Genomic DNA, 26,491 nt, shown 5'->3' on the forward strand with positions numbered 1-26,491 from the left:
TTTTCCTAGGTCTACAATCAAATTTGTATCGCCTGTTTACAATAGAACAGTGTGGGATAAAACCGTCACCTTGTGTACCCAGCGCACCGTCTCATTCATCAAAGTGCGAAAGGAGTGGGCCGCGCTTCACCGCATACACGCCCGCCGTGCCAGGAAGCGTAGTTCATTGTTAACGGGGGCGTGATGTGAAGGCGTCTCGTGACTCTGGGAAATTGCCGCGGCTTTACTGATCCTAACAGAACGAAAAAGCAGGTGTGAGCACCCAGTGCGGGATTGGGAAGTTAGTTCGCGTTCGCCCTACAGGACGGTCAGATTGAGTTCGCTGGTGTCGACGCGAGAAACACGCTATCAGTGACGGGAGGCAGATTGTGGACGTATATATGTCCACTGGCGTAGCAACACTTCGCTTCACCAGTGCGAACGCTGTAATGCACACGCATATTTATGGAGTTGGTTTCAGGGCTAAGAGTCGTGAGTTCTTCACCAAGGGGGGCGAAGAGATGGTACAGCTGGGCGGACATTGTGTTGCTAAAGTCGAAAAATTTGCTCCCATGACGCAAGGTGTCTTGTTTATTGACGCAAGAGGAAAACAATTCGAGTGTTCTATCGCGTTTATACTTGCTAGGACGAACATGGTTAACACCTGCGAATGTTTTCTACTCCCTTTTAGTAACTGAGACGAACGTTGTATGGCGTGAGCGTTAATCGCGATAACAATGCGCATCGTCGAAATTAATGGGTGAATAAATGACACGTTAAAAAGGTTGGCGTTTTAGTCCGCGCGCAGCTTTTGAGCGCGAGCTCCGAACGTAAAAGATACGCCGGTGGTCGCCGTTGGAACGTACGCAAATCGTTATGCGAAGCGTCGTAAAAGGCAGCTTCCGAAGTGTTTCCTTGAAAGTTGTACAACACGCGACTTGGTGATTACTGACTGCAAGTGGCACAGGTAAGAGTTTTGAAGCAGTGACAACTCAAAGAATGTAATTCTTGTGCGAATCAGCCCGCAGTACGTAATAGTTTCTGTTGACCTTTGTTATGAAAACAAGTATAAATGCGCTACCGACCAACGGGGAAAATCTTGCCGTGTCGTGCTGAAAGTATAGCAAAGTCACGACAAAGTTGTCAGCCCAGAGAGCACCAGGCGCGCCGGAAACAAAGTGCTCATGGCCCTGCTCGACGACTTGGCTTTGTTCAGGTGGCGGTGTCGAATGACGTTATTCCAACTTGGTCCATCAAACATGCAGGCTTCCTCAAATATTTCGTAAGGGTGCGGCCCAGATGCATTATTCCAGAGGGGACGCATGGGCGGCAAGACCTCTGCTGGACCGACCCGCTACCATTTCCCTCCTTCTCTGCTCGGAGGTCCGCCCTTTCATAGTCGCCGCACCACCCTCCCCACCTCCCTCTCTCCTACTTTCTGTCTGTGCTCTTTGTCAGGGCACTAACTGTTCCTGGATATGTGCTGTCCTTGGGCAACCTTGGCTGCTCAAAGTGCTTGAGAGGGCAGTGGGGTCACTTTCGGGCCGCAAGTAGCCAGCTGCAACACCCACCTTAGCCAGGAAAGATGACGCTCGACTTGGTCTCCTCTCTGGATTCCATTTCGTGGAATCCACTCACTGCGCGTTCCGCCCTTCATCTCGTCGTCTCTCGCTGTAGTGCACTGTTTCCTCTTGATTCCATTTCGCGAACTCCTATACTTTTGCTGCTGTGTCACATTGTAACCGTTTGGCTCGTCGAGAAAAAAAAAAAAAAACACACTTGTGCACGGCAGAAACGGACACAATGAAAGCCTCCTCCTCCTTTATAAACTTCGTTTTTTTTTGTTCTAATCGTCCAACAGGTGGACAAACAGATGAACATTTCCTTGTGCGCGCTGCCTTTGAAGCTGAGTACTAGAACTAGCGCGTTGTCGCTAATGAAAATTTTCTTTTCGTTGTTTGTGACGCCGGAACTCCTCTCTGACAGTGAGTTTCCTGCCATGTGATTCATTATTTAAATAGTCGTAAGGCACCTGCCGATGGGCTTGTCTCTGAGAGCCATATTTCGGGAGCTATGAATGAACTAGACTTGCGACAGCGGTCTAATAGAGGATTCAGTGTCACACCGACACACTCTCGTCACAGACTGGTGTTGCAAGCAATGCCTGTTCGCGATGAAATTACGGCACTGCGATGCATGCAGTGCGTTGTAGTTAAAGGTGTAACGAAACCCAGGGCTAATCATAAATTAGAGGAATGACAGAGTTGATTAGAATGAAAGGGGAGAAGGTAACCCAGCAAGGGAAGAGTCTTCTTGCTTTGTGAGGGGGTCACACCTTTGCCGCAGAACGTTGCTCAATTGGCTGCACCTGAGAAGCTCGGTTTTTTTTCGAGGTCAACTTTGATGGGCAACTTTTACATAATGAGTGATCGTGCTAGCAGTACTGACTATATCGCTGAGCTTTTAAACAGTGATACAGCGCTGGAAACTTTCGCAGCCCGACAGAGTTTGTGTGCCAAAAAAACATTTACTTGCAGAAGTTTTTCAAACAACTGCAGCATAGACTCTTACCTACATTAGACCTACAAGCAGGACCTTTTGTACATGTCTAATATGTAACAGTGCAATAGGAGTGATGGTCTGTTGTTACCGATGGCGCGTTTTCTCGTGAGTCTGTCAACGTTACCTGAATCTGAAGTTGTAGACCAAGGCCAATTCACTAACTTGTTCTGAATTTGGACAGTGTTATGTTTCTTTTGCTTTTCTTATATATATATATATATATATATATATATATATATATGCTTGTATCCTTGTCTTTATCTTGCGTGTTTTCTTGTGGAACTAACAACGTTCAATCCTTGCACAAGAGAAACCGTTATGTAAGATAAAAGCGGTTTGGTATGTGCGCTCGTCTGATGATGTTTTGCGGTTCAAAGGCACCGGAGGCCAAACACTGTTCCCCGCTATGAAACAGACACTCAGTAAAGGTCTGAGTAGGACATACTCAAGGTATTGTCAGGAAAAAGATAAGGTTCGTGCTTATGATAAACGCAGACATAACCCGCCAAGCAGGCTGATTGTTCCGCATGCCGTTCCGCTGTTGCATCGTTGCCTGGCACTAAAGAGAAAGAGGCGGTGTTCAGGCACAATGTCAACGCATGCCTTAATGTGTCCCGCCTGCATCACCTCATGTATGAGACAATTTACTACATGCGTTAGTCCGAGGCGTTGACGCCCTTCGAGGGCTGAATACGACCGGTGACTAACGCCAGAGAGATTCCGAAGTCATTGCGGCGATTCGAATGCGAGGTTCCAGTAGCGAGTTGCCCTTTACAATAGGGTGAATCCTTGAGGGTAAAATAAATAAGTAAATAAATAAATAAATAAATAAATAAATAAATAAATACCTTTTGTCATCCCTATTCACAGAAACATTGCTGCGTCGCAGTTATCTCAGATTATCACATTTTCGCATAATGATATCTTCGACCTATGCATCGCGCGCATCTATAGCTGGCAAGGGGGAGTAGAAGGTTCTAGCAAAAAGGTACTGTGCTCTTAGTTCGGCGAGGGCCTGAAGTACGCGTTGTAGCTTTTTATTTGAGGAAACAATAACTGCTTTGTAGAATTCTACGGCAACACATGGAAACCATTTCAACATTGTGGTTACAAGTTTTCAGCCCCTAAAACTTCACGATTACTCGCAAAAAAGCATGCTATTTCTTCTTTTTTGAGGGTAGAAAGAGGGGGACCTCTCTTGCCGGCGGACACCGTTACTGCCTTGCTCAGCACAGACACTTGGAACTATCCCGTAGTAGTAGGGGTGCCATCAACACTCGGCGTGCCTGGTTGAACTGCATCCCAAGTACGCGCCGACCATGCTCTGGTTCGCCATCGGCAATTTGACGAGAACCGGCATGTCCAGCATGACATAGCCGATGTGTTGAGTTTTTTTTTTCTTTCTTGTTTGTGATCGAAAGAAACTAGTTGGCGCGAGAGTGTAAAGTGAGTTCCCTTCAAATCCTCGTAAACAGACGAGGAGTAAAACCCCCGCTTTCTCTTTCGCCTCCTCCTTCGCAGGCTCAGCCTCCGCGATGACCCTCACGTACCTGTGCCTGGTCACCTCAATGCTGGTGCTCTTGCTGGCGCCGTCATGGGCGGATGCTCAGCCGCCCCGCTGCCGCGCACTGTGCCAGAAGGACCCTGGCGAAGACGCCTGCGAGCGCTGCCGGCTGAGAACCTTCATGCGCTTCGGCAAGAGAGACTCGTCCCGAGCCATCGCCCTCATCCGAGAACCCGTGCTCGACGTCCAGTCCGTGCTGCTCGACGACGATGACGACCGCCCCGCCAGGGCGTCCGGCGCCGTCGGCGGCGGAAGCTCGTCCTCTCGCGAGCAGCTGCTCCTGGAGCAGCCGGCACCCGCTGCCCGGCCCAGCCGGGACCGCTACGGCCTGCTGCTCAGGACCATACGGGACGTCCGGGGACGGAGCGCGGACTAAGGAAACTGAGAAAAAAAAAAAAGAAGGGTGTGGCTCCGATGCAAATTGCCATTGTTCCAGCTGTCGCCGGAACCTTCCTCTCTGAGCCTCACCCCACTCCAGACCCCGAAACGAAGCCCCGCCCCCAACTATCGCGAGACGCTATACAGAAGCGACGCGACGCGTTCGCTGAGCCCTTGAATCAACTCGCAAGGCGACCCGTTATTCTATAAAAGGAGGGCTTGGCCCTCGCTGCCAGGAGTCACGAGCCGATGGCGCAGCTTCGGCTTTAGTGCTCTTGCCCGCTGTCTCAGCTGTCATTGTGTTGCTACGGGGCGCTCTTCTGTCGCTCTTGGCGAGATGTGCGAGAGGAGCCAGTTAGCGATGTTTTCAGCTGTACGAAGTCGTTTGTCCAGAAACCAAAGCACGATGTCTTTTGACGATGTCCTTTGAGTTGTGTTTTCTCGTTGGTTTGTCCTCTTTCTTCGCTACAGTGTGATTGACCTGTACGTAAGCGAATATTTTACCGCGTGCGGCTAATCATTTTGCGCAGGAGTTCATAAATGAAGTAATAAGCAAGTGAAGTTTTGATCTCGTTGATGGGTCGAGATAAACATCAGCCATGCTAATAACATTGTCGTCAAGGCATCGCACAAGATTGACAATGCATGAGGATCTCTATTCTGCCAAAGCAATCATTTTAAGAACTGTCAAAAGCTTATGAAAAAATGAAAGGTTGTTTGGTAATCAATGTGATTGTGAAGTCACTGGCCATGCTCGTACAGATGTGCTATCAGCATACGATATGCAACCTTTTGTCAATAATTGAAGTTTGTTGAAGTTTATCTGCAAGTGTTCTGCAAAATGTCATATTCACAGCGGGAGATGTGTGCATTATAATGTTTGAGGAACTTTTGAGACACATACGCAGGCCTGCCAACTGGGCAGATGCCTCTCAGATGCTCGTGATGAATTGAACTGTGGCATCTCAACGAAGTTGTTCTATGAGCAGTTTTCGGGTGATGAGGTCTGTATGACAGGATCTGGGGGGGAAATGTTCTGGTGTGTTGAATGGTGACGCGACTTATACTTTTTTTTTTTCAGGGCAATATGCCTAGCTGATTACGGTAATTGCAGAAATTGAAAGTGTTTTCTTTTACACATTAGGGTCCCCCGATGGAGGAATGCCGATAATTTGGTGCACACATTTACCTTTATTTTTCCATCTCACATTTTCTCATATGAATGGTAAGCAGGTGGCAAAGCGAACTTGATCGTTGAGTATCTTCTTTTGCTTCATGAGTTGAGTCACGGGTGAGGAAGTAATAATGCACTTTGTTCATTCGTAGTGTGCGTCCGCGTTGTACGTTGAATTTTGCAATAAGCACACAGTATTGTCAACAGATTTCAACATGCGTGCCATATACCGCAGTGCTGTGATGGGGTTTATTTTTGCAAAAAGCGATATTAGAATAAAGATGTGAAAAAGACGCGAAAATGTTTGTTCTGCGGTGGTGAAGACTGTTCATATTCTATCTTTGAAACTCGACTTTCGAGCATAAGCGCTTGAATGGTTCATGGAGATAAATAGTGCAGCAGACAACAGAAATGGAGCACGTACAATTTTATTGTTCGCTTGCTGCATACTGATTTTACAGAGATCCATTATTTATTTAGTCTGTAGTTAGTGTATTTATATATCTATTCTATCCGTGTAGCGGATTAGTTCATCGTAACTTATTTATCATTGTATTTTTTCTTATTGAGTTGCTTGTACGCGAACGTAGTCAAGAGACGTATTAAAAACGAGTGGGGATATTATCTTAATTTTTCCGTCTCATGTCACAAACTGGAGACACATGCCACCGTCGTTAGAAGAAAGGGGGAGATCGGAGCTGCTCTATTGGATTCTAACAGTTGTTACACTTGTCAGCTTTTTGTTGCGGATGCCATGTCGTCCCAAGAGTTAGTGATGAAATTACAAGATTCTCAGCTTTTCTTGGGATAATATCTTGAGCTCTGTGTAATAACTGTTGGATAAGGGCGCAACATGGTTACGCGTGCCCGGTATCGTTAGATGTGCCGCCAGCAATATTGCACTGATCTATTGAATTCCCATGAACCACAGAAATACCGCTGCCGAAAGCAATATTGAATAACGTCTTTGGACAAACAAGATGTTTACACACTCTCTGATCTCACGCAAGAAGGGCTTCATTTAGACGTTAAGAATAGGGCACTGCTTACAGTCAGGAATCAACACATTATGTACCAGTAACTAATATTTAGGGTCAGTGTGCGGCCATGTGTATTTCATTCATAACACAAACATTTGCTTAATTCACAAGAAAATTTCGGCTAAAGTAAATTATGAAGCTCTTCCTGAACATGATGTGACAAGTGATGGGAATAACATGGCGGAGAAGCTCGTTTCCTCGCGACTCTTTATCTCGCCATTGTTTGAGTACTTTGCTGGTTTGTACGAGAAAAACAACTTATTTATGAATTGTGTACATAGTTATTTATTTACGTGTTGTTTCTGTCACATCCAATGCTTTTCGCGTTGGCTATTTATTGGACGATGTGAGCCTGGAGCAATGTCGTGTCTCTAGTGTCTTTCAACGTGAAGGTGGCATCGTTGCTGGGAGCCTCACGGCACGTTTATAGTGATTTATGCCAAGTTTCGCCTTGCAGTAGCCAATATTCGGCACACGCCGATCGTTGCTGGGCCAATAGCTGCAGCAGCGAAAATGTATTCTGTCATGTCGGCAGATGATATTGTATTGAACTGAACGTTGCAAATGAATGAATGAAAAAAAGTACGCACTATGTCAGTGCGACACAAGATTCTCTTTTTTATTTTGTTCTCAAGCTTTATTTATTTCATCGCCGAGACGGAGACTAGAAATACATGAATAAAAACACCCTTTATTCTGGTCAATCTCGTCTGTCGTTTTTCAGCTCTGCTGCGGACTCTCGAAGGCAAATGGTCATAAGAAAGCACAAGAAAGCAGAGGGGGTCGAGAGCTACAGTATTCCGCTCATATCGGCTGCTTCATATAACTTTAGCGAAGGCCTTTTATGTTGTGGTTAACCAGACACATGAACCTTCTTTTTAGTCTGAAGAGAATGCGGGAAATAAATATCGTGTTTTGCTAACGGCTCAACCTGCAGCACAACGTGTTTTCTCAGAACCATTTAGGTTCTGTTAGTGTATCTTCGGCGGCAGAAAGTAATGCTTACTATAACTTAACAAATGTGTGGGTTTCTATGCAAAAAAAGAAAGAAAAACGAAGAAGAAAAGAACATGTTGGGTTGTGCTGGTTTACCTAATAATTCCTGCAGCGTGTCACTGCCAAGGTTAACCGTGAACTAATGAAATCCAAGAACTGTTCAAGGCCGGGCATACCTTTTATATACTTCAAAGTTGGCTGGTCACTAAGGTAGGTTTAGCTTTGTCTGTCGTTATATACCAGGAGAAACACGATTGGTTAACATAAATAAAGATCAGTCAGTTTCTAAGGATTTACAAGATTATTATGAAAGATTAATTTAATGGCGATATTAATCTAAGATTATTATACTCTTTCATTGTGAACAGTATTTATGGCCTCGATTTGTGTTTAGCAACCATGAATGTGTTACGTGTCCCGCACATTCTCGATTGAGACCTTTGAATGTTGAAAATACACACAAAGAATAGAAACAACATATCACACGACGGTTACGAGTGTGTAACACGAATGTTTAGGCGCTCGGGGTGCTGAGGTGCAGGCTATGCGTTTTGGCGTCGGGTCTCGAGCTTGCTGAATCGCTTGGGGTTCTCAAGTCCTGCTTCCTCCATAACAAATTAGTGCAAATGATGTTTTATGGCGTTCTTGTTTACACAACTACGCTCCTCTCTGATACTCGAGCTTACTCGAGTAAGCAAACACTGGTATACGCCGTGATAAAGACCACCTGGATAAAGCTACGCGGTGGCAAATGCCCGCGCCGCCACCGACTCGCGAAGGCAAAGGCGTGGTCGCGCCGCGGCGAAACTTCTACGACACTGCGGCTCCAAACGGTGGGTTCCGCTGTCCGTGATGATGACGATGGTGGTGGTGATGATGGCGTCCCCTTTGAATTGGGGCGGCGACAAATAGCCGCCCACGTGTCGCTGATATTAAAATTTAGGCGACGACATTCAGTTTAAGCGCGTGTATACGTGAGTGATTTTCGTTGTGCTAAAAAGAAAGAAAGAAAGAACGGAGGAAAGCTTCGTGTAGGTGTGCGCAGTACTCGGACACTGCAATGCGAAATTGTCCCAGAGTGTCTAAGAAACCTTCCATTTGCAAAAGTGCAAAATAAGAAGAGAGGAAATTAACAAGAAGATGGAAAGAAAAAATTAAAGCGCGTAAAAAAAGAAAACTCGTTCTTCGCGCTTTTGAAGATAATTTTAGAAGGAAAATGTGGAGTAAATAGCCACTCTTAATAGTTGTTCGGAATTGTTCAACGCGAAGTTAACAGCAAAACAAAGAAAAGGACAATGAGGGAAGAATTTCGGGTTTCATGCCTTCTTACTATTTTAATCAGTTTATATAATAATTGATGAGTTATTATATAAATAAAAATACGTTATATAAGCGTACACAAGTCTATGGAACTAACGCTGATGTGAATATCACGCACACAAGGGATAGCTGGGTTATGTCATAGATAGATAGATAGATAGATAGATAGATAGATAGATAGATAGATAGAAGATAGATAGATAGATAGATAGATAGATAGATAGATAGATAGATAGATAGATAGATAGATAGATAGATAGATAGATAGATAGATAGATAGATAGATAGTGAAATAAAAAGCAAAATCGACCCAGCGCTTTAGACTCATCGCACTCAGTGCCTCGGTGTTGAATATGGCAATCGCGTATTATAGACCAATTTGACTGTTATCGCACTGCTTTAACAAAGCGTACAATGATATGCTCATGATGATAATAGTCACTATGATGATGACAAAATTGCCACAAGTCCTGCGGGATTTTCAGTACACTTGTAGTATTCGCTGCGGCCTCGGTGGCCTGGAGATTTGTGCACCACTTCGATTTAACCTTGTTTGCTTGCCTTCCTACAACGAGAATGACGACAACATGATGACTGTGGAACGGTCACGGTGATGACGACGCGGCGACGGCACGAGAGCTTGCCTGTTGTGAACACGTGATCCAATACTGGATCGGAACTATACGCAGTACATGTTGCGGCCTCCGACTTCTTTGCTTCTCCTGGCAAGACAAAGAAAAAAAAGTCACTTGCGCTGAACGACAGACGTCATTTTGGGCCATGGACTAGCTTATGAACCGGAATGTTTCTTTTTCTTGTGCTATTAGTTAGAACAAGCGTCCTTAATCTAGATTCCCATCGCCAGCTTTCGGAACAGCTCGCGCTGAAGTGCGGGTTTGATGACGTGGCAGCTGACGGCAATGCCATGGTGAGCGAACGCTGACGGCAAACATGCCATAAGAAGACGCTGAACGTTATCGCGGCTCTTCCTTCGTTCTTTCCACCATGCAGTTGCTGCAGTCTCCAGCAAAATACGGCCGCTCCCTTGAAGCGCCGCAAGCTCTGGTCTATAGGCACCGCCACACCGCCACACTGGCTCAACTGTGCTATATGTATACGACTCTTCTAGCGTCATCGCGCAAGTGCTATCAGCGCCCATTTCTCAGCCTTCGGCGGAAGTCGGGCGCCACTCTGAAGGGACAGACGCACGACTGTTTCATGACTTGCGCGAGCTCGATAAGCGAAGCCTTGCTTCGCGTCGCCCGCAGCGCTGAAACTTACAAACCATTGGCATTCGAGTTGGGCTGTAACAGAAAATGGTGGCACAAGGAAGGTGGATGGCTTGGGCGGTGACTACCAGCTGGCGTTTACTCGAAAGGACTTGGATATATAGTGTACAGGAAGCACGCTAACAGCGTCAGCATCGAAATGGCATGTTAAATGTACATGTCCAGTTCCTTGTACCTGACGCCGATGCTCGCCCGTTAAAGCCTCCAAGATTGCGTCATCCGTCTGTCAAACAACGTTAGTGCCGGCGTTTCGAAAGGGACATTTGCATTGTCATCGCGCCTAAGCTCAGTGGCCATCAGCGACCCTGACCGGCTCCTGACAGGTAAACTTGTTTCCGGCAAGCAGACTCGGTCCGCTTTCTGGTGTCTTCACGTAAGTGCTCTGGATTGTTGCATTGTCGCGAACGGCGAAGCAGCGTATGGCAGTGTCGGCCAATGTCGTCCATCGTGTCGCTCCGTTGCCTGTATCGTGTACCGTGTGTAGCAGCTAATGTTGCCAAACTGGTCAAAGAAAAAAAAAGGATAAAAAAAACGCGGTGTTAGATGCGATTATATGACCTCCTGAGTTCCACGTCAGAGATATGACGATCGAACACCGTAGTTCTTGAAATCGTATCTTGAACAGGGCTTTTTAAATAATTTTATTGAACAGCTTGACTATGGTTAGCTAGGACATCCTATATTGTAGGCCTGTTGCGATGACAGCGGTAGCTTCTAGCAGCATGGCCAGAGCCTCCGTATGACCTGACGCGTGCTTAGACAAATTTTACCGTGTGGCAAATTTACCAGTGTGTAAGAAAGCTTGGCGCTAGTGACAGTAAAGTGCTGCACAGGAAGTTGTGTGGCATTTTGTGCAAATTGTCAGTCGGCGACTTGTTATATGCAGCCTGAGTGGTTGTAACGTTCTGCTGGTGAGCTAGAGGTCGCGGGCTCGACTCGTCAGCCGCGATGGCCCTATACCGGTGGGCCCAGAATGCAAAACGCTTCCCTACTGTGATTTGAATTGACGCGTTAAAGATGCCCAGGTAGTCGAAATTAATGTGCAACCCGCCAAGTGTATACTGTGTTCCTCTGAGTTGCTTGGAGTCTTTAATGATCTTAAATTTCATGTTAAGCTTGTTGTGTTACTACTTACTCTCATTCGCGGGAAGCGTTTTTTTATTCCCTACTATCACCCCTCCGTACGTGTGGCCACACAACAGGCTTGCGACGTACTAAACTACAATTTATTTTAAGTAAGTGCTTCGTGAAAGCGTACCCTAAAATAAGCTATACTGGATACACTACGCACGATATAGGTGTGTCTGCATCATCATTCGACCAAAAAACAACTGCAAGCAACCGACACCAGGCTATGCTGCTGTAAATACGGCTGCCGCTACATTGTTTCTTTACAAATCGGGCACTAGTACGCCCAACAGTTTCCGTGCTTGACCGAGTGACTCTTGAGCTAATTAAGTTACAAGAAACAATCCGGAAGACAACCAGAGGTGACGACGAATCTCTTATTTTCTGTCTAGTTGGTGTCTTTTTGTTTTGGTGCGTCGTTTTGTCATTCTTCCACGCTTTTTCTTGTAACCTGAGTAAGGCAACATGGAGTCCGATCTACGAGTGAGTCCGACATGGAGTCCGATCTACAAGCCATATTTTATCATTGACGTTCGTCATTCTGCTCCCCCCTTCCCTCCCTTACTTCCGGTGCGTTGCGTGCGACGGAAGACGGCGCGCTTCCTCCCCGCTTTCCTCCCTTGCGAGCGCGAGATTGAGCCACCATCGTCGGCTCACTCTCGCACGCTTTCACTCGAACATACAGCACGCGGCGCGCGGCGACGATGTTATCGCCCTTGAACTTTATACAGGAAATCACGGCGACGGCGACGGCAGAAATGTGCCTGGAGTGTCCATATAATTGCTATCGCAATAATATCGCAATAAAGCAGGGAACCACTTGGGAACTCGCGCAATTCTTAAACGTTGTGCTTTAAATCATTCGAATCGCGACATACGACTGCATTTTCGATTCACGGTGTGGGTTAGTTTAGTTCACTACGTGCATCACGCCCTTGACACTCCTTGGAATAAAAAAAAAATCTTGCTGAAGTTTCGGTAATAAGGAGGTTGGGGTTGGCTGCCTTATTTACTATAAGTGCCTACTATTTGCGGTGGTGTGCACATAGCAATTCGCTGTAATTTCTACAGGTCAGTATTAAATTCGTTGGAAGTATACAGTTAGAAAAATGCCGGCTCAGTTTATCCTTGTTGACCACTTTGCACACGTGTCTTGTAACAAAGGCAGCTCAAACGGTAGCTCCTATTTCAAAATATGGAATTACTCCGAATCGCCTGTAGTACCACGCTCCGCTAAATTACTATGCTTATTCATGAAAAAATAGAAAACTTTTATATATACCATGAATGAAAAAAACTTGTTTGGCAGAAATTACCAATTGTCATCTAGTTCCTCATTACTTCACGTGCCGTCAGAGAAAGCATACGCGCGTTGCACGCAACACGTGTAGCTGCTAGGGCGCAAAATTAGGCTGAATATTGGGTGTGGCATACTCCTCTGGCGATGAACTCATTTAATGCGACAGCAGTTTCTCACACGTGGCATTTCCCGGAAAACAACTTCGTTGCCATGCACACAACACTGATCTCGTCAGCTACAACACTGGCCATCGTGGTCTCCGAAATATACTTGCACAAAAACACAGCTCTCAGAGTCTGTCTTGGGCACATCACACTACACGAATTGTCAGGCACGAACGTTGCACTGTCATAAGACTTTGCACGACAGTGCTGTGCTTAGCACATTCCGTTCCGGAGTGTACTACAATGCTGCGGGTATCCGAGTTCGTATGCCAGTGGCGCCAATGGGCATAAAGTTTCGTTTTAACCGTACAAGGATATATATATATATATATATATCCACATATATATGTAATATGTTTCGCCGAAGTTTGTACTTAATGCTTATGCTCAGAGCAATTAAATCGTTGCACACGAGATCGCATACACGTAAAACATTAACTGAATTTTCTCTCGTTCACTATTGTGTCGAGCTCCAAGCCTTGCACCACGTGAAAGGACAAAACTATTGCCCTGAACTTTATTGGAAAAGAAACACCAAATTTTGTCCCATCTTTCGATGTACGGCTACTGCACGAACACCGGCATACCTGTGCAATGCCATACAATGGCATACATGCTTGAAGCAATCTGAAAAAAAAAGAAAGGAAAATGAGGTATACATACACGGAAATGACCCGTTTTAAGAGGATGCAGCTTTGCTTTTATTTCAGGCACTAAAGCGTCGTTTTTACCTGTAGCGAAATTTATTACGTGCTGGGAGCAAGACAGAGGCTCTGCCATTTCAAGGTACTGAGCCGACGCTTTTATCCGAAGCGAATTTGTTGCGTGCATTCTGCAAAACTGAGCAGGAAGTCGACGCGTCATCCTCGCCCAGGGTCACGAAATTCTCTTCAGGCAAAAGTAAAACGAGAGCGAAGTAAAACGATAGAAAGCAGGAACGAAGCGAGGAATGTAAGACATGGTATGGCGAGCACAAGGGGGCACGAAATTGGACGAAAGTGCCGAATATAGGCCTAAGTACGCAAGAAAGTCAGGGACCGGCGCTCTCCACTTTGAAGGAGTGAAACACGGTTCACTTCACGGAAGAACATTCATCTTAAGAAAGTGTCTTAAATATGCCATCTGCGAAATTTTGTATGAATATCCGCTCATTCGCTGTATTGAATTTCCTGGGAAGAGACCATGGACTCTAACCACGACACGCCACTGTTCGCCGATATCGTTCTGGCATGGCCTTCTGGCGTGGAGAATTAAGTATATATGTTTGACGTACTTGATGAACACGTCTGCATGATGTTGTCCCGCTTAGTTGATTTGGGTGCGGTTAGGTTAAGTTGTCATGTCTATACTGTGCCTGGAAAAGGGCACTTGATCGCCCTGGGTAAACTAGACAGTCGCCCTTTATCGGCGAGATCCTTGGATACTGGTAGACGCCGGGCTCAACGCTGAGCGTTTTGAACTTGTTGATCCTATTCTTGAGGATATGTGGACTGCGTGGCAGACTTTGAAAGTTTGCATGGGCTACAATGCGTTTGGGTGCACAGCTCTTTTTTCCCGATTACCTTATTGTACCTTGCATCACTTTCTATCATCTTTTATTCTCTTTATTCCCTTATCGCAGAAAAAGTAGCCAGCCAGTCTGTACACTGGTCAACCTTTTTGTCTGTTTCTGTTCTTGCACCTTTAAAACATTCTAAGTAAACGAATGATGATGCTTCAATAAACGGGCGATTGCTTCAGAGAACTGCAGTTGTTTAACAGGGCTTATCGTAATCAATTTCGTTGTTTTCTGAAACCTAGAACCCTTAATCTTGATGCAATGGCGCGAGGAAGACGAGAACACGAAGACACATGAAATGTAGTCCAGCTTCTAAACTTACGACGCACGTTACCTCTTGTGGTGTACATTTATTGTGTCTCCATGTTCTTGTCTTTTTCGCATTATTGCATCAAGATTAAGTATGTACCAACTTAGCGCAAACATCAGTAGGTTAACTTGTCATGTACTTATTCATTTCTCTATGTAACGTAAAGTGTGCTGTGGTATCGTTGTCTACGTAATGACTTAAGCAACAAACGAGATAAGCTATATTGGTGGCTGATTGGCATTTGACAGCAGAAGCCTTCATAAAGCATACGAAGAAAAAGTGGCTGTGTATTACTGTGGCCGAAGTAAAGCCTCTAACAAACATGTATGTATCTTGTTCTTAGTGAAAATGATAAAGACAGGATGGCGAGATGTGTCCACATGTGGCACAATAGTTTACCTTCGACCTCATTTAGTTCAAAATAACGTGGCGCTATTTGTTTTCTTTCTTGATTAAGGGGTGCTAATGGAATTTCCTGAAAGTGAAGAACCGCTTTAAACATCCCGATTGTGTGTCCGGCCGTCTTTTGTGACCATTATTTGGCAGGTATGGGAAGAGACGTATGTATCTCGGGTGAGCAAGAGAGAGAGAGAGAGAAAGAGAAAGCATCTTTAAACACTGGCGCCACCGTGAGTGGTGGTGCCCGTTTATTCTCCGAACACGGATGGAGTGGTGGTGTGCCGATATTCGAATTTCCGTACCATTCGGCATGCCTGAATCTTAGAAGTGTGGAGCCCATGGGCGCTTTGTTAGCAGTTATGATCGCACGTTACATCTATCTTGCCTGATGTGACCATAGAATTTTGTCCCTTTTAAAGATATGAGGCAGGTGCATCTCATTCGACGGGTTGCCAACCACCGCAGTGGCCTCAGAGAGCACGACATGTTGCGAATGGTACAAGCGCTCCTTTAGTGACATTGGCGACAATCCTCGACAAACGTGCGGATACAGCTGAGGAGGCCGCTATAGTACTGGCCACCAAGAAGAGCGAGGATGCCATAGTAATCTTTACCGACTCTCAAACAGCGGTACGCAACTACATGACGTGCAGGATCGCCATCAAACGCGGCGACATCCCCCCCCCCCCCCCTTACACCTGCATCATGTGGGTTTCGGAACACGAGAAACTCGAGAGGAATGAAGCGGCACACACCGCTGCCCGCGCAAGCGTCAACCAGGTCTCCCCGCACAAGATTCTAGACCCGTCCCACTCACCCACACCAGCGGAAACAGAAGCCGAACCATTAACCTACCAAGCACTACTGCAGCACTATCGGCTTGAAGGCAGGGTACACCCGCCCCCACATCGACAACTAACAAGAAACGAAGGAACCGGCTACAAACGACTCCAGTGTAATACCCTCACACACGGCATCTTTCATTTTCATTTCATTTCATTTCATTTATTTGCTCTCAAGGCAGTACAGGAATTGCAGAGAGGAGTGGCAATAGTAAAACAAAACAGAAAAAAAGAAAAAGAAAGAAAGAAAAACTGGCTAATGAGGCAGCACATGATCACAGATAGTCGACCTGAACACATCATGATCTGTGATAGCGACGATGGAGGCGGGAAGGCGATTCCAGTCTTGGCTTGTTTTCGGTATGAATACTTCGAGGCATGCATTGCTTTAACACTGAGGCACCCTAACCTTCATTCGATGATCAATACGGGATGACAAATGGCTTGAGGAGAAAAAGGTAAAATATTTAGGTCTTTATTAGTGTAGTATATTTTATGAAGGAGACGTAAGCGGGAAATTCAACGTCTAGTAGAAAGGAGACGTAGGTCAAGCTGTTGCTTCATGCTAGAAACGCTGGCTAAGCGATAGTACTTAGAGAGGATAAACCTAGCTGAGCGGTTTTCAACTGATTCCAAGGACCGTGTTAGTGAGCATGTGTACGGGTCCCATATGGGTGAAGCGTACTGGAGTTTAGAACGAACGAGTGTTTTATATATTGGAATGCATCATGTAACCGCGCAAACAACAAAGGACAAAAAAGGAAACACACAGGACAGGCGCGGAACTTCAACTGAGATTTACTCGGGGAAATCCCACATTTATACATGTATCATAATCACGCTTGCTAATCATCAGACAACCATCACTCGACGTTGGCATGCAGGCGTCAGTGGCACTAATTTGCATGTAAATAAAATATTTGAACTCTTTATCACTCAATGACACTGAAGAGCTGATTACGCAGCTGCCAGGTTGCATTTTTATTCAGTAAGCTTCATAGATTTCTCGGCTCAGTTGTGACACAAACATCTTCAATACTTTAGTGTCGCGGAACCTAGGCGTGCAATTACGACAGTGGCGACAATGGTCAGCCAATTTGCCACCCCCCGCCAATCCTTCTACTCCTGCGCGGTGCTCCTGCAGTCTGACGTTTAGACACCGTCCCGTCTGCCCTATGTAGCTGTTGCTACAAGAGAGGGGTATCTGGTACACTACCCCTATTCTGCATCGGACGAACCTGTCAACCGCATTCATTTCTTTTTTTCTTTCCCTGCACCATGTTGCACATGCCCGCCAGTTTCTTGAGCGCCGTGAAAACCACCGGCACTTCACATTTTTCAGCCACCTTTTTGAGGCGGTGAGAGATTTGGTGGTAGTACGGGATGGCAACAGGCCTACGGCGTTGCGGCTCTACGCTTGGGCGGAGCTCTGATGAGCCCCGCGCTTCCTTGTCAAGGGTTTCTAGCACCGAGGTGACCATCTCATACTGAAGTCCTGCGCTGTGCAGTCTTTGCAACTGTAAGAACACGCTATGTTGCATTTCATGCTGGCAGGACTTATCAAGAGCAGCACGCAGGCAGTTTTTCGCAATTCTCCTTTCTACAAGCTTCGAATGAGCAGAGTGGTAGTTTAAAATACCTTTTTTTATCGAGGCTGATACCTCCAGCACGCATGGGATCCGGCAATAATAATGCAAATGTCCAGGAACTGCAGGCATCCATGTGAAGGCAACTCAAAAGTGAAACTCAACCCAAAGGCGCTCTCTCGGAGAATTTCAAGAACACGGTTTACTGCAGTTGAACCGCCTCCGTCCCCTACCCTTTCAAAAAAATGGCGTAATCGTCAACATATCTAAAAATCTTAGCCGAGTAGGCTGTGTCAAGGCGTTCAGCAAATCGTTTGCCACAATATGATAAAAATATGTCACTCAATAAAGGGGCAATACAGGAACCAATGCATACTCCGCGCTTTTGGACGAAGTTCTTTCCTTCGAAATTAACGATGGTCGATGCCAGATAAAAATGAAGAATTTCTAAAAAGTCGTCCACACTTAGGCCACATGCGTTCTGAAAGGCCACTGGGCTGTAGTCATCAATGGAATCTCTAATGGCGCATAGCAATTTATCTTGTGCAATGGAATAAAATAGGTCAATGACATCAATGGAAAACGAAAACAACGATTCCCTCGAGCCTTCATGATCACGAAGAAATGCGATAAGCTCTTCAGAATTCCTTATCATGAACGGGTCCTCAAACCTGAGCAAGCGCAAGTGTTTCTGCAGAAACTTAGAGACCGAGACTTAGAGACTCACTTTGAGACTTAGAGACTTAGAGACTCATGCCCGCATGCCAACGTCGAGTGATGGTTGTCTGATGATTAGCAAGTGTGATTATGATAGATGTATAAATGTGGGATTTCCTGGAGTAAATCTCTGTTGAAGTTCCGCGCCTGTCCTGTGTGTTTTCTTCTTTTCCCTTTGTTGTTTGCGCGGTTATATGATGCATTCCAATATCGACAACCAACTAGCCCGCCTATCCCTGTTAAATATGTTTTATATAGTAATAGTTTCAGCGGAACGGGAGTGAGGCGGAAATTCCGGCGAAGGAAACCAAGGGTACTGTTAGCTTTGTTAATAACAGGGTGGATATGTTTCTACCAAGACAGGCTTTTGGTGATATGGACGCCTAGGTACTTGTGCCTGTCGACGAACTGAAGAAGGCAACCGTTAAGATCATAGCCTTGAGAAGTGTAATGGTCAATTTTTCGAGACATTCTCATTGCTTCACATTTGTTAATGTTTAGTTTCATAAGCCATGTGCCGCACCAGAAGGAAATTTGATTAAGGTCAGGTTAAAGAACGAAGTCAGAGTCATTAGAAGTTAGGCAGTACAGAACACAGTCGTCTGCAACGAGCTTTATATTAGAAGTAACATATCCAAGCAGGTCATTAATATAAATTAGAAAAAGAAGAGGCCCAAGGACTGACCCCTGAAGAACGCCGGATGTTAAAAAGCATGATTTAGAGTCATGATCACTAACAGAAACATACTGTGTTCTATTCTGCAAAAAACATAGAGTCCATTTAAGCAAGCTGTAATCGAGATGGAGTACGCTAAGTTTCAGTAATAGTAGTCGATGTGAGACGGTGTTAAAAGCTTTCGCGAAGTCAAGGAAGATGCAGTTAATCACTGAAACTCGATCTAAATCGGAAGACGAATAATTAGTAAGGGTTGGTAATGGAGTCTCACAAGAATAATGTTTACAAACACCATGCTGCTGTGACAAAAAAAGGTTATTAGACTTGATAAAACAAGGTTGAAGTAGATTGTGTGCCCTAATAACTTGCATGGATTAGAAGTTAAGGAGCTCGGCCGATAGTTTAAGGGGTTATGAATATCACGAGACTTGTGGACTGGAATCACTTTCACCGTTTTCCAGTCGTCCGGCAGTGTTGAACTCTGCAAAGACTGAATAAAAATATGTGACAAGAACGCAGATGAATATGCTACAGTACTCTTAAGGAATCTGTAATTTAAGTTATCCAGACCCGCTGATGAGGAAAGTTTAGCTTTTTTAAATCTAATTGCATATGCCATCAATGCACATCGAAATAGGCTCCAATCTCAAGGTACGTAAAGGCAAGTGCGGAGTGTGAAGTATCTGTTAGAGCGCCAGAAAAAGATAGCGGAAATGTGTTGTTACAAGCCGTTGAGCAAAGCTCACGGGGGACAAAAAATCCAGCGTCAGTTTTCAGAACATTTTTTTTAGGTTTGCATACGTTCATAACGTTCCACAACTTTTTAGGATTAGTTGTGAGCAGATGTGGTGGTGTTTCTTACTGCATCATTTCCAACCGACGCCATACTGCTACACCTCTCCTCATTGCAACATGCCAGACACCTTGGCGGATCTTCTACTGCAATGCAAAAACACCCGAGCAAACGTCACAGGGAACAACCAGCAGCATCAGACGCAGACCCAGAACTCCTCACTGAAACGTGGGAGGCTGCTATCTCCAAGCCGGACCTGGTCGACCAGCGCGAAGTTGTCGCCCGGGGCCCGGCGGGTGGTCCGGGCCAGAGAGTTCTTGGAATAAAGGACCCTCCCACTTCGAGTGACAAGTCACTGTGTCAAATAAAGGTTTATTCACTCATTCATTCATTCAGGTGGATCAGGGCTCGTCCTCTTCGAAGGACTCTGGCTCGATGCGCGTGTTGTTGCACACCACGGTGGCGGGGATGTAGTGGCAGCGGGGGTTATCGACGAGGTAGGCCTGCGTGCAGTTTCCTCCCTGGCGGCCGTACAAGTCGATCTCGTTGTATACGAGGTTGTCTGAGCCGGCGCCTTCCAAATGCTCGCGGCAGTCACTGAACGCCTCGGCCACCTCCTGGGCACGGCCGTCGCGCTGACAGTCGTAGATTGCCTCGTAGTTGCCCTGGCAGTGGAAGTAGCTGCACGCGAAGAAGGCCGAGAGAAACTGATTGTCATTGTCATTATCATCATTACCTTTATTATTTATTTATTGATTTGGTTTTGAAAGCTCATGCACGTACAAATTATTCAGATGAAAAAGAAAGGAAGAAGCAGGCAGGGCCATTGCCACCGGAAGAGGCACAACGCCTGCCTATCCTTCAGGAAGGAAAGAAACCTAACTGAAGACGGTAAGAAAGGAAGCAGAAAGAAAGAACAGTATGGCAGGTAACAATTAATAAAAAGAACCATAAAAAAAGAATTTGAGGTCTTTCCATTCGCAAGGAAGGAAAGATTACGCTACAAACGGAAACCGGAATAATTTCTCATAGAAAAGTAAAGCAAGCACGATGAACCTGGAGGCGTCGAGAAGTACATGTGCTGGAATACAGGCCTTCATCGAGGCACCATCCGCAAACAAGAAAAAACGAACAGGCCAAGTGCACCTTCAAAAGGAAGACACCACCACGGTCCTTTGAACTGTGCAATACGAGCACGAGACGGTACATGCGCGTGGCGTATAGCTACTCATAACTGGGGCTCGCTGGAACTAGCTGCTGTTTATGACGATGGGGAGCACTAGTGTCGTCGCAAACTTCCACCTACCAAGCGACGCCGAATCAGGATAAGAACAAAACAAATTTTCAGCAGGAGCCCAAGTATAGACAGCTCGCCGCGACGTCCTACTGTTGACACGAAACCCATGAGCCAAGCCAGCGATGTGAACTGACTCTAATTTGAGTTGTTTAAGAAGTGGAAATAATGGCGTCGTAATTAGGTTTCGTCCTCTAATGAAGTTACTCGTGAAAGTTAGTCGTTACGAGGATGATGATGTAGCATCTTTTCGTTTTTGTAAAGGGAATCCACTTGATCTAGTCAACGTCCTTGCTGTTGCCCGTGAACTCTGAGCTGCCGAAGAAGAGGCATGGCACACCTTTGTGTACATAACTAACCCTATGACGGTGCGGCCAGCAGGATGTACATGGATGAACTATGAAGTATGGAGCTGTGCTCTGATGTCATTCACGGCATCGACTGCAAAGTGATAAACAAGGACCTCTCCAAGTGCGGCTTCCTTCCACGGTACAGCGAATGGCTGTGCAACATAACACAACATAACACGGTTCGGCCTGGGAAGTCCGCTTTTCTTCGTGTTCCGCGATCGCAGTCAGCGGAAACAAACATGGGATCTACTTACGCGTTGCAATTATGGCAGTACATCGATCGCCTGTAGTTCACGAATAACTTGCGGGCGGCGCAGTCTGCATGTTGCTCCTGGAAGAAACTCCGGCCGAATCTCCGTTGCAGGCAACTCATGAAATCCCTCCATTCGACATGAGCTGATGAGTGCGACAGGGCGATAGTGTAAAGAACCGCTATTACCAGCAGCGGCGCGTGCATGGTTGACCTGTAATGTAGAAGTTGTTGTCGAAATTGTTTTATTACTATATGTCAAGAGGCTCGGAAGAGGGGAAGCGTGGCTTCGAGGCGTGCAAGAGTATTCAATATTCGACTAAATACTGAGACCCATAGAGCTCATAAAAGGTGAGGTTTTGATAAAACGAGTCGATAAAAGAGGAGCAACACCTTGATTTAAGCGAGTTGGTTCATCTTGAAGGTATATCGAAGCAGCGCGATGGGAGGACGACGAGAATACGCACACGCACACCAACAACAACGCTAGTCCTGTTGTGTGTGTTTGTTGTGCGTGACCTGCTTCAATATACCTTCAGGAGGAAGTAGTTGATACATTTGCAGAAGTTGTGGGCTCAGTTCACCGTATTGAATATACATGCTGGATGACTGGAATGGATACCTCTTCTTACTATGCAGCTAATCCTCAAATATATATATATATATATATATATATATATATATATATATATATATATATATATATATATATATATATATATATATATATATAAATATATATATATAAATCTTTGCGCCGTAAATTTTCTCGCCTTTCATTGTTCCACAAAATCTATCATAAGAATTCGATTCTAAGAGACGTTCTCTTTTCTGCTCCCGTCTACGTGTCATGGCGTTCAGACCATAACTATAACGTTGGTGTGCCATCTTGTCGGACAAATACCTACAGCGAATCTTTCATTCCAAAGACTAGCAAAGAATGGAACCACCGTCCCGCTTCCATCGTTGCCATCTCCGGCATCGACAGCTTCAGACTGTCCTTCATGAAGTCTTTTGCTAATATATTTTTCTTTACTTGTTGTAACTGTATTTTTTTCTGTCTTTTACTGTGCAAATATTTGTATTTACCACTCTCTCCTGTAATGCCTTCAGGCCTTGGACGTATGCTAAATAAATAAATAAATAAATAAATAAATAAATAAATAAATAAATAAATAAATAAATGTCACTTCATTTTGCACTTGGGAGGCGCTTCACTATAAACTGAGCAGCTTTTAATGACTTAGCTTTTAATGACTCTAGAACACTACGCGCACAGCGTAGTGTTCTAGAGGTCAAATTTAAAAGTACATTGTTCGCTCTTTCCCGAGTTTCCACTCTCTGTATGCTTCCGCAGACACAGCTGCGTGAAAATGAATGCTAATGTGCAGTTTACAGTTGTTTACGTGGTCCGCACAGGAAAGGGTCGAGTCGCCTTGACAGGGGAATTTTAGGTCTACGTAAACACTTGCGAATCGGGTTGAGGGAAAGTCCGAATGGGCTGGGTCTGAGCCCATCCTAAATGTGTCGGATCAGCGGTGTCTCGTCGCCGATTCAACTAGACGCTGAAATCGCGTGGCCTGTTGTCTCGCCTCGGTGCAATCTTCTGTTAAAGTCTTAGCGAACGAGAAACAAGTTAATTGCAAACGCTGTCGGGTTCTGCTTAAATTTGACTCGTTGCGCTCGCGTCGGGTTCGCGTGAACCAGAAAGTTTAAGATTCTCCCTCTTGGAACATATTCTTGAGCGGCAGAGAAGAGCCTGCTTTTACTCTCTTTCTTATAAAATAAGGCACTAAAGTGTGTTTGTTCTGTTGTATGTTGTAGGTTATGTTCTATTGTGCACAGGTGGTACACCAAGCCTGATCTAACATGACTGCAGTGAAAAAACAAAACAAAAACAAAATATGCGGTCTCACAGGTGAGGTATATTTTGCAAGGTTTTTAAAGAAGTTTGACGCCCTTAGTACGTCAATGAAATCTTTGTCCAAGAATTTGGAGGGTAGAGGGAAAATAATCCTAAAACATCTCCGAATTAGTAGCCGTATCTCTTGTACTGTGACTACTTTTGTACGAATTCGAACTTGTGCCAGTTACATAAGCAATGAGAAGCAGTTGTGAGGGAAAAAGAATTGGTCAAACCTTCCGGCTTTATTTCTACGACGTTGAAACGATGATTCCATGTGGACACCAGAAACGTAGTGACTTTTATAAATATCCTTTGCTGTAAAGGGAGATTTCGCTGGCCCTTACATCCCAAAATGACATATAGCCGTAAGTGAATGTTTTAGGACGGGATTGCAGGAGGGTACTCATGGTCATGACTTATCATTAATAGAACTACTGTAATAAACGAAGGTATAGCAGTTAAGGCAGGTCATGCTAGTTGGCGTATTGCGTTTCACAGTGTCTTATACGTGAGCGCTAAATCTTGCGGTCTGTCTGCTGCAAGGAACGTTAATGCTTTTGTTAATCACATAGGTTGATCAAAGCTCAGGGTGAATGCGTTCTTCTAGCGTAGACAGTATAAAAATTGTGACAGAGAAACTGAGTAATTTATTAGTTTCCCCCTTTTGTGTCTACCAGACTTTCTGAATCTCATCATCATCATCATCATCAGCCTGGTTACGCCCACTGCAGGACAAAGGCCTCTCCCATAGTTCTCCAACAACCTCGGTCATATACTAATTGAATCTGAATCTGAATTCTGAATCTATTTTCTGATATTCCGGAAAGGGACAACGAGGACTACTCTAGCATCGCCCAGCGGGAAGGAAAAGAAAACGGTTCAACTGTTTCAGGATCTCTCAGGAAGCGTGAGCCCAGTTTTCGCAAATTATATTACTTTAAGTAAGGCGCTCCAGCTCAATGTATCATGCGAGAACACTGATCTGTTGAGCAAAAGGCAATCGCAGAACTGTCGGCACGTAATTGTAGCAGTAATTGTGTATTGATAGTGTGATTTCGTCAGAATTTCTTTTCTTCTGTCAACAGCCAACTCATGTTTTTATATGGCTTACATCTTTTCTCCAAGGATCGATGCGGAATGAATTGCCCGCTGTCATAGCGTATCATCCCACTGAAAAAGCCAGTGCGACACTCCAAAGCGAGTGAACGATAAGGACAGCGTCAGACGTTCGACTAAATTATGCTCCATACGCATGGAATTTCATTCTAGGTTTCAGAAAAAATCAAGGACGTGGGATCAATTCTCGGTCACGGGGGCCGAGTTTCAATTAGGGTAAAATGTAGCATATATAGCCGCGTCATCCTGGATATTATTGCGGACCGGAGGTGACCCATTACGCCTGTCAGAGACAGGGCACGTTTGCGAAATTCCAGAAACAGTTCACATCACTGGAAGAACGACCCACGGCGAACCCGAATGCCCGCGCAGAAATAAGTTTAGCCGGACTGTGGACACAATTGTCAAGGGCCTTACCTTGGGAGCCGACGAAGCCCGGTGCTGGAGCGTTTAGACGAGTACAGTGGTGAGTGGTATCCGCGACGGCCGACAGCCAGAGAGCATGCGCAGAGCGGCGAGCTTCTATATGTTCTCGCCACGCGACGAGCGGGAGCATATATGCACGCAGCCGGTTCGCCGGGCCGGCGGGTCACTCGCCAACACTGTATGCACGGCGGCGCAATGACGAAACTGCATAAAATGCACCGGCGGCGTGGAAGACAGGTCAGTCGCCTTTCTTGTTTTCTTCCGCCAAGATTGCACTCCCGAGTGCTGTCTTCCTCTCCTCGCGAAGCTTTTGTTTTTGTTTCTGTTCTCCCTTCATTTGGCCTCTTTCAGACTCTTCCCCGTGCCTACCCTAGTCGTGACGCTCATCGTTTAGACGTGAGGCATTTTAGACACGACGCGGGTTCTCGTGGGCCGCGCTACCAGCTGGATTCTCCGGATACATTGCACGCGCGGCTTGCGAGGAGGATGCTTTTGTTGTACCTTCGCTGCGCTGCGGGAGAAAGTGAAACTGTCATAGGATGGCTGTTGCCACTGCCCTCTCCTGCGTCTTCTGTTCGTTTCATAGAGACTAGGTACGCATTACCCATTGTTCCTAGATTGCTAGAATAAAAAGAAGCAAGAATAAGGTGCTAAGCGCTTAGTGGACGAGTGAGAAGCGCACGAACCCTCTCAATGAAGATTAACGCGGGCGCATACAGTGCCGAGCTGTACGCCGTTCTCAGAGGGGGGATTTTTCCATGCGTGACTTAGTTCGAGCCTGTTGTCGATGTGGTTCCTTTGACAAAGATAGGCCCACCTATCGATACGTAGGCCAGCATTTCTGAGGCACCTTATTAGTGGCACGAGTATCGAGTGATACACTTGTTTCTTGCGTGTCACTTCCGGTTCACCTCCTGAGACGACCGGGGAGAAAATTCAATATAAATCAGAAAAAAAAAGAAATAAAAAGAAATAGTACAGCACAAAGTTTATGGGTTTCATTATAGATATGATGTCAGAGCAAAAGCTTAGTTACAAGTTGAGTTCCTGAAGTGTCTGGAATAATTAGAAATAATTGGAAATCACTGAGACGACCCTACACGAAATTCAACATAAATCAGAAAAGATAGAAAAATAATAGTACAGTACATAATTCGTGGGTTTCATTATAGTTATGATATCAGAGCATAAGTTCAGTAGTAAGTTGAGCTCCTGAAGAGAGAGAGAGAGAGAGAGGGAACAACTTTATTGTGTGCCCGCGGGATGGGGTCAAGGGAAGGGGAAGAGGTGGGAGATGCTCTTCTGAAGTGTCTGGACCAATTAGAATTAATTGGAACTCACTGAGATGACTGGGGACGCAATTCAATATAAATA

At 45.4% G+C, this 26,491-nt stretch overlaps 2 protein-coding genes across 2 annotated transcripts in view; one reads left to right on the forward strand and one right to left on the reverse strand.

The window, feature by feature from the left end:
• LOC126536903 (uncharacterized) overlaps positions 1–7,401 on the forward strand; it is a 35,699-nt gene extending 28,298 nt beyond the window's left edge. The window contains exon 2 of the mRNA XM_050183950.3: positions 4,063–7,401. Within this exon, the coding sequence (XP_050039907.1) occupies positions 4,077–4,481 (405 nt within the window). The 5' untranslated portion in view covers positions 4,063–4,076 and the 3' untranslated portion in view covers positions 4,482–7,401. The remainder of the gene's footprint in view (positions 1–4,062) is intronic.
• A 12,726-nt stretch (positions 7,402–20,127) lies between these two features.
• LOC126536901 (uncharacterized) lies at positions 20,128–25,266 on the reverse strand. Its single transcript, XM_050183949.3, has 3 exons — positions 25,109–25,266; positions 21,674–21,883; positions 20,128–20,456 (listed from the first exon to the last, which is right to left on the reverse strand). Exons 2-3 carry the CDS (start codon positions 21,874–21,876, stop codon positions 20,177–20,179), a joined length of 483 nt encoding a protein of 160 aa, XP_050039906.1. The 5' UTR covers positions 21,877–21,883; positions 25,109–25,266; the 3' UTR covers positions 20,128–20,176.
• Between the last annotated feature and the right edge of the window lie 1,225 nt (positions 25,267–26,491).

This window comes from Dermacentor andersoni, chromosome 4 (assembly GCF_023375885.2).
Source record: "Dermacentor andersoni chromosome 4, qqDerAnde1_hic_scaffold, whole genome shotgun sequence".
NCBI classification, from domain to species: domain Eukaryota; kingdom Metazoa; phylum Arthropoda; class Arachnida; order Ixodida; family Ixodidae; genus Dermacentor; species Dermacentor andersoni.